General features: G+C 38.4%; 3 protein-coding genes across 3 annotated transcripts in view; 2 read left to right on the top strand and 1 right to left on the bottom strand.

Moving 5' to 3' along the window:
* The window catches only part of LOC111326599 (kelch-like protein 28), a 3,699-nt gene extending 602 nt beyond the window's left edge, over positions 1-3,097 (top strand). Inside the window, exons 1-2 of the mRNA XM_022930622.2 lie at positions 1-886; positions 2,090-3,097. The exon at positions 1-886 is cut by the window's left edge and continues 602 nt beyond it. Of these exons, the coding sequence (XP_022786357.2) occupies positions 1-886; positions 2,090-2,523 (1,320 nt within the window). The 3' untranslated portion in view covers positions 2,524-3,097. The remainder of the gene's footprint in view (positions 887-2,089) is intronic.
* Positions 3,098-3,845: 748 nt separating this feature from the next.
* LOC111326569 (aspartyl/asparaginyl beta-hydroxylase-like) lies at positions 3,846-11,039 on the bottom strand. The gene is made up of 7 exons (XM_022930579.2): positions 10,903-11,039; positions 8,730-9,436; positions 7,611-7,805; positions 7,222-7,361; positions 6,204-6,432; positions 5,830-5,960; positions 3,846-5,480 (listed from the first exon to the last, which is right to left on the bottom strand). The coding sequence occupies exons 1-7, from the start codon at positions 10,943-10,945 to the stop codon at positions 5,330-5,332; spliced, it is 1,596 nt and encodes a 531-aa protein (XP_022786314.2). The 5' UTR covers positions 10,946-11,039; the 3' UTR covers positions 3,846-5,329.
* On the top strand, positions 11,005-13,797 carry LOC111326568 (putative ATP-dependent RNA helicase DHX35). The gene has a single exon (XM_022930578.2). It carries the CDS (start codon positions 11,110-11,112, stop codon positions 13,213-13,215), a length of 2,106 nt encoding a protein of 701 aa, XP_022786313.2. The 5' UTR covers positions 11,005-11,109; the 3' UTR covers positions 13,216-13,797.
* The last annotated feature ends 9 nt before the right edge of the window (positions 13,798-13,806 follow it).

Raw genomic sequence — 13,806 nt, 5'->3', positions numbered from 1 at the left:
CACCTAGATGCTACGAACTGTCTCGGTATCCGAGCATTTGCAGATCTCTATTCGTGTTCAGAACTTGAAGAAGCTGCTTATCGATTTGTACGTCAACACTTCCTGGATGTAGCGAAAGGTGAAGAATTTTTACAAATGCCAAAACAAGCCTTGAGGAATCTTCTTCGCGAAGACCTTCTTCAGGTTCGTTCTGAGAATCAAGTGTTTGAGGCAGTGGAGGCGTGGATTTTACACGATTTCTGTCGACGGAAGGATTATGCTGTGGAGCTCTTAAGTCACGTTAGGCTTCCTTTGCTAAGTCTCGAATTTCTCGAAGCCCGAGTGTTTCCATCAAAAATTATCAAGAACAATGCGGATTGTCAGCTCTTATTGGCCAAAGTTCTAAACGAGAGCGCTCGTAATTTGCCTCGTTACATGACACTACCTCGAGCTCAACCGCAAGCCGTGTATGTAATAGGCGGACGAAATGGTATTGATTGTCAGCTTTCAAGTTTAGAGAGATATGATACATTGACAAACCAATGGATCATGCTGCAGAACATGAAATATCCAAGAACTGCAGTTGGGGCTTGTAGCCTGAACGGAATTCTTTATGTGGTAGGGGGTGAGTGTGCCGTTAGTGCTCCTCATGATGACACTATGTATGTGCGACATGCAGAATGCTATGATCCGGCAGTGAATCAGTGGATTTCACTTGCTGACATTGCCATTCAGAGGTCATTTATTGCAGTGACGGCATTGAATGGTTATGTTTATGCTCTGGGAGGTGAAGACAGAACATGCAGTTATAACTATGTAGAACGATATGACCCAAAAACAGATCACTGGAGTACAGTTCAGTGTATGCGAAGGAAGAGATCTGGTGCAGGAGTTGCTGTTTGTGATGGTTAGTGTACATCTTAACTCTCCTATATACATTTTCTTTGGTATTTACAAGGACAGTTGTTTAATAGTCAAAGCTTCATAGGCTGGTGCCGTTTTCGTTAACAAAATTCTCCTCTTACCACTTTCTGAGATTCCAAGGTGTTACATAACCTTTCAATAATTTGTTTTCAAATTTTCAGGGAAGTTAATTTTTGAAGGCTGCCATTTTTTAAAATAACCTGGTAACCTAGCAACACACACATTACATCACAGAGTTTGTCTGAAACCCTGGGAACACACACATTAAATCACAGAGTTTGTCTTTAACCCTTTTTACTCCCAGGAATGATCAAGACAGAATTTCTCCTTACAATATCAAGGAAATAAATTATGAGAACAAAGAAAACTACCAATTAAAGGATTATAAGTTGATCCAGTACCAAATTCTCTGAATTAACATCTTAAGAATTGTATAGCAGACAGTAAAGAGAATTACTAATGAGATCTTGGGAGTGTAAGGGATAAATGACAAGAATCATTACTGGAGTCAATGAAGCAGCTCCAACGTTTCAAACAGATTGCCAAGATTTGAAACCAGAAAGAGTAATGTTTTATAGTGTGCTGTTTTTCTTAAGGACACGTGGCCAGGTTGTGAGGTAACATTCAAACTGGTGGCATACAAATCCAATTTTGTTATTTTGAAGGTAGATTTCATCAGCTTGAAACAGACTTTCATGCTTCCTCAAGAATCTTGTTATCATGGAATCATTTTACCTCAAGATAATTACTTAACATTTTCACTCCAAAGATCTTAAAATTTTGGGCAGAACTTCTCAAAAACCTGAGATTTACTTACCATGAACTAGTTTACCTTTGGGTTTGGGGAGTGATACATTGCTGTGGCTTTAGTTGGTTTCCGAGACCTGCTTATGCATGCACCTAAGTCTGATCATTATCAGGAGTTTTGTGCATTCTTTGTTAGAGGACGCGTGTACAAACTCATTAAGATCTCATTTAGTAATTCTCTGTACTGTCTGCTATACAATTCTTTTGATGTTAGTTTGGAGAATTTAGTATTGAATCAACTAATAATCCCCTTATTGATATTCTTCTTTGTTCTCATCACTTGTCTGCTTGACACTGTATTGATATTGTAGGAATAAATTTGAATCCTTCTTGGTCACTTAGGGGAGTAAAGAGGTTGACATTTCTTTTCATTTCACAGGGAAGCTGTACATTGCTGGAGGTTATGATCGAGGTGTTCACAGTGATAGAGCAAGTGTTGAATGCTATGACCCTGATACAGACACATGGACATTTGTAACAGAACTCGAAAAAGCACGCTCTGGCATGTCATTAGTGGCTCTCAACAACTACTTATATGCATTGGGAGGTCGAAACAGAAGCACGGATCATTACTTTGATCTTGCAGAAAGGTACAACACGCAGACCCATCAATGGCAGCCAGTTGCGCCATTGAACACACCAAGGGCGTGGCCATCAGTAGCAGTGTATGACAATAAGATTTTTGTGTTAGGTGGATTTGATGGTGCTCACAGACTGTCCAGTGTTGAAGTGTACGATCCAGAAACAGACACTTGGCGTTTTGTACAGGACATGAACATTTGCCGTGCGGGTTGTGGTGCAGCTGTGTTGTAATTTGAAAGTGACAAGTAGGTGCACAACACTGGTTGTACAGGAGCCTGGAAAGTTCACTGTCAGGATTTTAACCAGGAAATTACTTTTTACAATGTTTTTACCTAGTTGCAAATTTGATAGCAAAAATCAACAGCAAATATCAAGGTGAGTTTTGTATTGAAAAAGATGACCAGTACACAAGGACAAATTAGTTAAGGAGTGCTATTGAAAAAATGTAGACTGTCTTTGAATTCAGCTTTATTTTGATGTTATCGTTAGAAACGAGCTTGGCAGTAAGGCTTCCATTTTCTGTATGTTCAGAACTGTCAGTGTTGAACAATGAAAATGCCCCAGGAATTCACAGTAGGTTTGTGTGTGTGACAGAAAGTGTTGTGCAGTTTGTTAAGGGACCTGAAATAAGTACCACTAGCATGGAATTTTTTCCAAGAATTTTCAAACAATCTGTGATTGTTATGATCACCGTGTTGCTGTGTAGCAGATAACTGTCATAAATGCTGTAAAAATACCCGCTATCTTTTTTACTTAAGTAACAAGGATCACACAGTGTGCAATAAACTCCTCCTTCAACAACTGAGTATAGCACCGAGTGGTTTATGGTATTGAAAGCCTTCTGCAAATCAATGAACTGTTTAACTCCCAAGATCTGCTGATTGTTAATTCTCCCCTCTAGCTGTATCATATTTCCTTGAAAATCGGTTACAAGAATTTGGTGTTCAATCAAGGTAACAACTAGCCTGCTGTGCAGGCGGATTTTGGTGGGGTGAGTGGATATTCCCATCGGTTGTTCAGGCCGCCATCGTGAATTAGAAAAATAGTGGAGAGTTGGGGGGGGGGAGAGAGAAAAATTGGGGGAGGGAGAGAGAAAAATTGGGGAAGGGGGAGGGGAAAGAAAAATCCCCCCACCCACTCTGGCATTCTCACCCAAATTCTCCCGGTCTGCAGCGAATCCAACATGGCGGCTAAACAGTCAAAAGATGAAAACCACCAAAACTGCCTGCACTGCAGGCTAGGTAACAACTTCTACCTGATAAGTTTGAGTATTCTCACTATATGTTTGCTGGATGATGTTTGGGTATTACAAGTAGAGGTTACATGTTAATCACTTCGGGAGTTAAGGGTTAAACAAACTTTTAAATTTGGTGGGCCGTCCAGTGAAATAAGGCCTAAATTAATCAATTGTAAAGTGCATGCTAACTGGGAGATGCAATACGGTCCTCTAGATGGTTTTGGAAAGTCATGGAAATTTCCAATTCACTAAACGTGTGAAATCTGTTTAATTACATCAGTGTGATTACTAAAAAATTCATTTTTCATGGAAAATGTTTCATAAAAATGGCTTTTAATAGCAAAGCTTAGTAAAGTTGATTCTAAAATTCTTAAATTTTCTCTAAAATGTCCTATGTCATGCAACTGTTGAAGCTGAGTCTGGGTTTGTTGTGATTTGTTAGTGGTCAGGCATCCTTTACAGATTAAAGCTTGGCCTTTAAAAAGTTTCTGCCAATATGAACAATACACATGCAAAATATATTACATCTAGCTAAGATCATGCTAAATTATATTAATCTTTGACAAAACTGATATATGATGGAAGACTTCCAACTTTCTTCCTACTAGGTGAGTTTTCATAAGCTTGCCCAGTATAGCTTTCTAAAAACTGAAAATTTTATATACCAGTACTTGATCTACAATGAGTTAAAATATGAGAAATTCAATAAGTAGCAAGTGCTGTAAACGTAGCACAATAGGTAAGGCAGAATCAATAAATCAATCTCCTTTTGATTGAGTTTTTTGTGCTTCTCCATCATCAGGCTGGGCAGTCACCTATTCCCCAAATAATGAATAGACTTTTTCAAGCCTTAAGTGAGTAAAATGGAGCAAAATATTTAATGGTGTAATAGTGGCAGAGGAGTGAAAAAGTGAAAATTTGGGTTGGGCTGGCTAAAGAACTGTACATGACCTGACCCAAATCTTCCTATTTTTATTTTCCTCGTCCAACATTGTAACACTTTCACTTCCAAGATCTCATTTGTAATTATCTTTACTGTCTGCCATACAATTCTTATGATGTTAGCCAGAGAATGTGGTATTGGATCAAGTAAGAATTCCCCTAACTGATATCTTTATTTTTTTCTTTTCACTTGTCAGTTTGATTTTGTATTGATATTGTAAAGAGAAATTCTGTATGATGCATGATCCTCGCAGTAGAGAGCGCTATTTATGCAATAGCGAAAATCAGACCTGAAAAAAATCAGGCCTGTACAGGATTTGACACACTGTCCTCTGCAATACTAGTGCAGCACTCTACCAATTGAGCTAACAAGCCAACTGGGAGCAGGCCGTTAAGTTGATTCGTAATAAACCCGTGATAATAAATTAGATACGATGAATATATGAAGTTCATATATTATGAACTGCGGTTATAAAAATTCTGTCTTGGTCACTTGTGGGAATTCTGTCTTGGAAATTCTATCTTGGTCACTCGTGAGAGTTCAAGGCATAACACTGTGTACTACCACCATTTTACTAACTGAATGCATGAAACAGGGAAGATAATGAATCAACACTGTTGGGAGATGTAACACGTTTAGCATTTAACCCCCTCGCTCTCAAGGTCTCATTACTAATTCTCATTACTGTTTGTTACACAATTCTTATGATATTAGTTTTGGAGAAGTTAGAATTGAATCAACTCATAATCCCCTACTTGATTTTTTTTTCTATATTCTCATCCCTTGATATTTTATGGAGAAATTCTGTCTTGGTCACTTGTGGGAGGTAAAGGGTTTAGAACAATTAAGAGTGGTGTTCAAATGGGTGATAATGAATTTCTTTGTCGAGGTGTCAAGTCCGGATGCCAAAAGTCTACAATAAGAATAAGTCGGAAAGTTGAACCATTGTGCCAAACTTCGTGGTCAAACGAGTCATCGATGATTAATGCTTTGCCTTCTTCCCAAGTTCTGTAAGAACAAGACAGAGAAATATGAGAAAGTGCATTCTCCATCAGTACATCACTCATTTCTCCTGGTCAGTTATTATATATCATTCACTCAATCTGTGAATCAATTAGTCAGTCAGTCACTGTGTAATACAGTCATTCATTCATTCATTCAGTCATTCATTCATTCAGTCAGTCAGTTGGTTAGTCAATCAGTAAGTCAATCAGTCAGTTAGCCAATCAGTCAGTCAGTCAGTCAATCAGTAAATAATTCAGTCAGCCAGTCAGTCAGTCTGTCTTTCAATCATTCAGTCAGTTAGCCAGCCAGCTCAAATGAGTGGGCAAATACAACCAATTGTCATCATTATCACCTTGTTTCCCGTCCAACTCTAATAGCTACATTATTGGGAATAACAAGTCCAAGATGAAGGCGCAGTCTGCAGTTTGTGGGGCCAGTGTGCGGCCAAACATGGGTGCCAGGAAGCATCACGGAATACTTGATCTGTATAACAAAAAACCAGGAAGTATGATTTGTTAATAAACTGATCTTCAACAAAAATTGATGATCACACACTTCTGATGGCAAAATAAAGCCATTTCCCCACTTTGTACACATTGGGGTGTGCAAAATTCACGACTTTTCCACAAAAGTTTTGCTTTATTTTCCAGAGAAATTAAGATTCAAATTGTGACTAGGTCTGATGACCTTCCCTTGGCCCCCACCACTTGCTTGCCTCAAACATACCTGTCCTCTCTTACAGCTGGTGGCATCTTTGATGGTATCAATGATAGCACAAGTCTGTGGCGTTTTTTGACAAGCTGCTGCATTCTTTCGGCCACGCTGGTACAGAGTGAATTGTTTCCAGTCTCCTTGTTCTCTGAGATTTTCTTCTTCTGGTATAAACCCTCCTGACTTTTTGTCAAGCAATGAAATTCCTTCATCTTTGATGACTTCCCAGTTAGCTTCCAGTTTCCTTAAAGAAGATAGAACTTGCTAATTATTAACTACAACTCAGCAAAGGCAGGTTATCATAACCTCAGTTGTTCTTGAAAACCTGAATTTTTAGGTGTGAGCCATTAATCAGAAAATTGAAGTGTGATACTTAATGTGTTTCCTTGAAAATTCTTACGGGTATCTAATAATTTTCTGCCCGGACAAAATGTCCTGTTATGTCCAACCACAGAGTAATGTTCATCACCAAGCAAACTGCCCATCAAGATTCTAAATTAACCCTTTCACTCAGAATTGATCAACATGTAATTTCTCCTTTTATTATATGGCTGTGTCTCACAAGGACTGGGAACTACCGAATTCACGAATTTGATTGGCTGAAATCAATATTGAAAGCGGTCTAGATTTTCCCATCTAGACTGGGATCTAGACCAGTCCAGAAAAAAAAGGTACAAAGAATATAAAAAATTGGCATATAAGACAGCCATATAATAAACATCTTATTACCCAAGCTAGGTCGGTCTGTATGGGGGAATCTTGACCTCGGTCGCTGGTACAGACCTCACTATGTTCAGTCTGTACTGGCGACCTCAGTCAAGATTCTCCCATACAGACCGCCTGCTCGGTTAATAAGAACTAAATAATATCCATACTTTATCCATAGAAAAACTAATGAGAATACTCAAGCTTATAAGGTAGAACTTGTCATATTGAACTAACTCCAAATTCTTGTAACTAATTTACAAGGAAAATTGCTAGAGGGGAGAATTAACAATCAGATCATGGAAGTTACAGGGTTAAGTATCTGTACCGAATGGCTCTCTCATATCCAGTTTCCTCTGGTGTCCACCAAGGTCGTGCAGTCAGGGGTGTATCTGCATTGTACAAGGAACGTTGCAAAGCAGACAGGAATATTCCTTTTCCTGCAGCCTCCTCATATACTTTGTAAGCCTGTGTAAGAGAAGTCAATCAATATCATGTTTCTTTACATATTTTGGACTGCAAGAGACAATGCATGCTCCACTAGTTGGCTAGAAAAAAGAAAAAAAAATTCTAAGGAAAAACAAATAAATATTTTGTACTGAACAAAATATCTTAAGTAGTCTGGAAAATGAGAACTAAATTTTTTATACAAAACTTAAATAATGTATTTTATGTAGAACAGCATGTCCAAGTGCTTGCGTAGACAAGGTTTCTCACCTCATCTGGTTTTCCAATTCTAGTAAAAGCATCTCCAAGATGAAAATAAAATCTGCCATCATCAGCACCAGCATCACCACTTGAGATTCCATTACGCAGCAGAGGAATAGCTTCAATATACCGCAAGTGATCAGTTTTGAGAATAAAACCCAAGTGTGACTGGGCAAAACCATTTCTTGGGTTCATGTTTATCACCTGAGAAAGAAAAAAAAAGCAAACTTTTCATCAAAGACTGTTAGTCAAACAGGCTGACAAATTCCCTAATCTTGGCAATAACTTGCCTAACCCTTTAACTTCCCAGGGTGACCAAGACAGAATTTCTCCTTACAATATCAAATGAATATAAATACTAAGCAGACAAGTAATGAGAATAAAGAAAACATTAAAAAAAAGAGTATCAGTTGATCCAATACCAAATTCTCTGAACTAACATCATAAGAATTGTATGGCAGATAATAAGCAGAATTACTAGTGAGATCTTGGAAGTAAAGGATTGAAGGAGAGGTATGCTCCAGGAACCAATTTAGATTACAATTACCAGTTTATCCATTAGTACTATTATTGGATGTTTTGCTGTGTAGCATTGTTGAGTATTTTTACAAGTTGCGCTGTTTTTTGATGAGCAAGTAGGGGAAGTCAAAATACAAAACACAAGTAAAAATACTCAGTGATACTACACAACAAAACACCCAATAAGGGATTTATTATTCAACATGTCAAATTGTTATTTCAGTGTGGGTGAATTTTGTGAATATTTCTGGGATACAAACAGGGCTTGACACTAACTTTTCAACTTACTAGCCAAGTGGTTAGTGACATCTTAGATGTTTTTAGATGATATGACAATTTCAGTTTGTTTACTTACCAGACTGGCTATTGAAAATTGAAAAACACAAGCCAAAACTAAATTTCTACTAGTCTGTGGCTAGTGGGCTACCGTTAATGTTGAGCCCTGACAAATATTACGTGATATTTGTACTCATTACTCACATCATTTGTACTCTGCCAAGCATGGTTGGATAATAATGTATGATATTATGACACTGACTAGGTTAAGAGATTCTTATTAGAGATTTTAAGACATCTTCATCCAAAAACACTCCTAAGTCCCAAACTTACCTGGTTATAGATATTCTCTGCATCCCTGTTCTTTCCTGTCATCAAATACTGCACGCCCAATTCATTCATGACCTCGATATCACCTGGTAACTCATCCAACAGTCTCCTTAAAACATTTGCCGCTTGACCAGACCTGCCTAGGAAACTGAGCCTTTCAGCCTGACGTCGCACTGCTCTGCGTTTCAGTTCCGTGGGGCAGTTCGGCGTGTCTGCTGCTTTCCGATAAGTTTCTATGCTTTCTAGAAGAATATTATTACTTTGCCTTTGTTCTGCAAGTTTATCTAAGGACTGTGCTTTCCCATACATAGCCCTTGGACTCTTTGGATATTTCTTAGTCAGAGCTTCAAACCTTTGTAAGGCATCTGCGATCTGATCCTTGTCTAAAATACTCTGCGCCTTGTCTAACTCTTTGGTGATGGATTTATCATAGCTGTTCGTTATGGCTGCCTTTGAATCTGATGGTTTTGTTTTCTTATTTTTCTTTTCCGTCTTCTCAAATGATCCTTTCTCTGTTTCAAAAATTTGCCTTGAGTTCTGATTTAAATTTGAATCCCCTTGATTTGTTCTAAATATATACACCGCAACAAGTAATACCAAGACGAAGATGATGCTTACAAAAGCAATCCACTTGACTGTAGCAAAATTTGATGACTCACTTGATTCACTTGATGTCTTTGTTGTTTCATTCGTGGTAGAATTATTAACATCTAGGATACAAAGATAAGACAGTTATTTGTGACCCATTACACCCTAACATCAGTATGTATATGTTGTGGTTCAAATTTTACCTTTGGTTTAATTTTTTTTAAACTGGTTTAGAATTTTCAAACTGGTTTAAAATTTTTAAGCGTACAGCTCATTCTTATTTATTTGATGTTTTACATGTAAAATGTACTCTTTATAACCTAAAGTTGTGTTTTCAAGGTGTCCACATTTTAGCAAATGTTCATTTTACTGGTTGGAGTTAAGATTAGGGCTAGGTTTGGGGTTAGGGCTAGGGAATGTATTACGGACTGATCACATGTTATTTTTGCAGGTCTTTAAAAGGACTTTCTGGATGTGTATTTATTTATGAACTGAAATTAACGTTGTGCCTGTGCAAGTAGGTGTAACGTTCACTTTTGTTAAATCATTGCATGGCTAATGAGGTGTAAAAAAGTATGAACTAACTAATTAAACTGAGCTCTTTGTTGATGTTCACATGATAAATGCTTTCAAACTGCTTTCGATCGCAAGAAACAAACTCAATTACTCTTAATTATTATAATATTAGTTGGGAGAATTTGGTTTTGGATTAACTAATTGTCTCCTATTTGATAATTTTCTACTTTCTCGTCACCTTGTCTGCTTGATATCGTACTGATACTGTAAGGAGAAATTCTGTCTTGCTCAATCATGGTAGTCAAAGGGTTAAAATGAAAGGAATCTGGTTTGTCATGAAGGTAAGTTTTGCAATGATAATGTTCATTAACAAAATCACAGTGAAAAAAAATAATGAAAATAGAAAACATCAAAAGCTGGATGAGGATTACAGATTATAATTCTTAAGAAAATAATCATATCTTGTTGTAAAAAATAAAGGAAAAAGTTAATATTTTCACCCATTGTGTCAGCTAAGAAGCAATGAATAATTAATCACCATTTGGGAATTTGACAAATACACCTGCCTCATTATAGCCACGTATGCGTGTGAATTCAAAAATTAAAGATGCAAAAAAAGACCGTTATGAATCGTTTGTTTCATCACACTATGAACTGTACTTGGCTCTTTAAATAAAGCGTGTTATAGTCTACTTGTATCATTTTCGAATTAATGAATATGAGAATTTATAGATTTCATTAACGTTGAAATGTGTGCATGATAATATGCATCAAATAACCCTGATGTGCCCCTGTGATTAAAATTATTTTTCTGAATTTTCTTGTTTGATTTAGCTCCGTTTATAAAAGGAATATCAATTTTAAGTGAGGACAAAAGTTTTATTGAGTCTGCATCTATCTAGGATATATTAAGTTTGTCGGACAGATTACACTTTTAGACAGCTGCCCAAAACAATTTATACAACCGTAACGATACCACAGCTTCCTGCATTTTGTTCACAGGAATTTCAGCGAAAGTATGCAACTTTCATCTGGCAAACTGGTTTAAAAATAAGATCACCTACAAACTTACTCTTCTTTCGATCGCCAGTCACTCTTTTCCGAGGTGGAGCCATCCTCCAAACTGCAAGGTGAACGGAATAAATACTCAATTCATGACAGCTCAAGTTTAACTACGCGAATCCTCGCGGTTTTACGCGATCACTGAATATGAGCCCTGATGCAAATGATCTAGCGGTATACCATAACGACTGTGCGCAATAAGTTTCATTTCAACAAAATGGCGGCCAGTTCGGCGAGTTGGAAACCGCGTTTTTGGAAGCCAGATGCTGAAAAACCTGGCGTTGATGTCGCGACAGAAAGACCACTTAATGATAACGACACTACAGCTTCAGCTGTTTACAATCCAAACAGCTCATTATCCATTACTCTTCAAAGGCAAAGACTTCCAATTTTCATGCACAGAACGAACATTCTGTATCTCTTAGAGAAATACGAAACTGTTATAATCGTTGGGGAAACAGGCTGCGGAAAATCCACACAGATTCCCCAGTACCTTCACGAGAGTGGCTGGACAGCTGGAAAATGGAAAGTGTGCGTCACACAGCCTCGCAGAGTGGCTGTTGTCACTGTGGCAACAAGAGTGGCACAAGAGAGAGGGTCGTTCATAGGCGAGGAAGTTGGCTATTCAATCCGATTTGACGACTGTTGTAATCCAGAAATAACTCGCATGAAATTTGTGACCGATGGTGTGTTGTTAAGGGAAACGATGAGTGACCCTTTGTTGTCACAGTACAGCGTGATCATGTTGGATGAAGCTCACGAGAGAACACTACACACTGACATTATGATAGGGCTGTTAAAGAAGATTAAGAAAAAGCGAAAAGATCTAAGGATAATTGTTTCCTCTGCTACACTTGATGCAGAGATGTTCAGAGATTTTTTCAACACCAACATTACAAAAGATTGCAGCAAGGATACTGCAGCAATTTTGTCAGTGAAGGGACGATCGTATCCCACTGACATCCATTTCACTCTCAGCCCCGTTCCTGATTACTTAAAAGCAACAGTGGACACTGTCATGGGAATCCACAAAGAGGAAGCCCATGGTGATATTCTCGCATTCGTCACAGGCCAAGATGAAGTGGAAACTGTAGTTACACAGCTGATTGAGAGAGCTAGAGAACAGGCTAAGGGCTCTCAGTATCTTAAAGTGCTGCCTATGTACAGTGGTCTTCCCCATTCAGAGCAGATGCTGGTGTTCAAGCCAACTCCTCATAATACAAGAAAGGTTGTCGTGGCGACAAACATTGCTGAGGCCTCCATCACCATAAATGGAATTGTGTACGTCATCGACTGTGGGTTTGTTAAGTTACGAGCTTATTCTCCCAAAGTTGGAGTTGAAAGCTTAGTTGTTGTGCCTGTATCACAGGCCTCAGCAAAACAGCGTGCTGGCCGGGCTGGTCGTGTTAGGTCAGGAAAGGTTTATAGACTCTACACAGAAAAAGATTTTGATGGTCTTAAACAGTCCACTGTGCCAGAAATGCAACGATGCAATATGGCTTCTGTTATGTTACAGCTGAAATGCATGGGTATTGACAACATTCTCCGGTTCAATTTCCCAGCTCGCCCTCCTGCCCAGAGTGTGATACGTGGCTTGGAACTGTTGTATGCTCTAGGAGCCATTGACCAGCATGGAAAGTTAGTGGATCCCTTTGGGGTAAACATGTCTGAATTCCCTACAAATCCAATGATAGCCAAAATGTTGCTATCATCAGGAGAATTTGGTTGTTCAGAAGAAATCCTTACAATTGCTGCCATGCTGCAGATACAAAATATCTTTGTCAGCCCAAGCAAACAGAAAGCTGCAGCCGACAATGCCAAGAGAAAGTTCTCTGTTTATGAAGGAGATCACATTACCCTGCTGAATGTCTACGAAGCCTTTGTGAAGTTCAAGAAAAGCTCTAAATGGTGTCACGAGAACTTTCTGAACTACAAAGGACTTTGCCATGCTATTAAGATCCGGGAACAGTTCAAAAAACTCCTTTTACAATTTAAAGTACCAATAATCTCTTGTGATGGAGATGTCGACCCAATCTGTCAATGTATTGTAAGTGGGTTCTTTGCTAATGCTGCACGCTTACATCCGTCAGGGTCATATCGCACAGTGCGGGATGATCATCCACTCTATATCCACCCAACATCTGTCCTGTACACAGAAACTCCACCACAGTGGGTGGTATACCATGAGGTACTTCAGACATCCAAGGAATACATGCGAGATGTCACCAAAATTGACCCATCATGGCTGTACACTCTTGCACCTCAATATTATGAGTTTGGTACTGAGAGGGAAATTGCAGCAAAGAGAGCAAAATATGTTTGACTTTCAACATGCTTTTTTGGATACTGCAGAAATCACGTACAAATGTATCACTGAATACTTGTAGAGACTTAATGTCAGACCTAACCTACCAGTCAGAGAGTAACTTGTCCATGTCTTTTGACCCTTTATACCCTAACATCAGTATGCATATTCTCCATACTGTTCTGTATACGCATCCTAGGTGATGTCAAGGAAAATTTGTTTGGTGATCAAGATTTTTTAATTTGGTGATCGTTTCATTTAATGTGTGATTAGGGGTGATATTGTAAGCAGAAATTAGGTACTAGTCACTTTTAGATTCATGAGCTTCATGAGTGTGTCACTGTCCATGCAAAATGAGTCCTACTTTACTCATGAGGTTGCTTTGGTGGTGAACCCCTTTGAAGGTTCAGTTTACCTTCTCAAGACACAAACATGCGAGAACTTTACTTGTTGATGGCTGCTTTTTCCAGACATGAAAGAGATCACAGCAGTCAACTACTAAAATGCAACAGTTTTCCCATGCTTTAACTGCAGCACAAGTAGACACATCTTTCTGCATATGAGATGTGGATTATTAAAGGTTAAGGTTCACTGAAAATATTCAAACTG

The sequence above is a fragment of the Stylophora pistillata genome, chromosome 2 (assembly GCF_964205215.1).
Source record: "Stylophora pistillata chromosome 2, jaStyPist1.2, whole genome shotgun sequence".
Taxonomy (NCBI): Eukaryota; Metazoa; Cnidaria; class Anthozoa; order Scleractinia; family Pocilloporidae; genus Stylophora; species Stylophora pistillata.
This window is presented reverse-complemented; position numbering and strand designations above follow the sequence as displayed.

What these genes read in the sequence shown, in the direction of transcription:
- LOC111326569 (XM_022930579.2), bottom strand. Translation starts at nt 10,945, where the DNA reads ATGGCTCCACCTCGGAAAAGAGTGACTGGCGATCGAAAGAAGA. An exon ending in GACTGGCGATCGAAAGAAGA is followed by an intron (nt 9,437 to 10,902) that starts GTAAGTTTGTAG and finishes TTTGTATCCTAG; the next exon opens with ATGTTAATAATTCTACCACG. An exon ending in AGAGTTGGACGGGAAACAAG is followed by an intron (nt 5,481 to 5,829) that starts GTGATAATGATG and finishes TTGTTCTTACAG; the next exon opens with AACTTGGGAAGAAGGCAAAG.
- LOC111326568 (XM_022930578.2), top strand. Translation starts at nt 11,110, where the DNA reads ATGGCGGCCAGTTCGGCGAGTTGGAAACCGCGTTTTTGGAAGCCAGAT.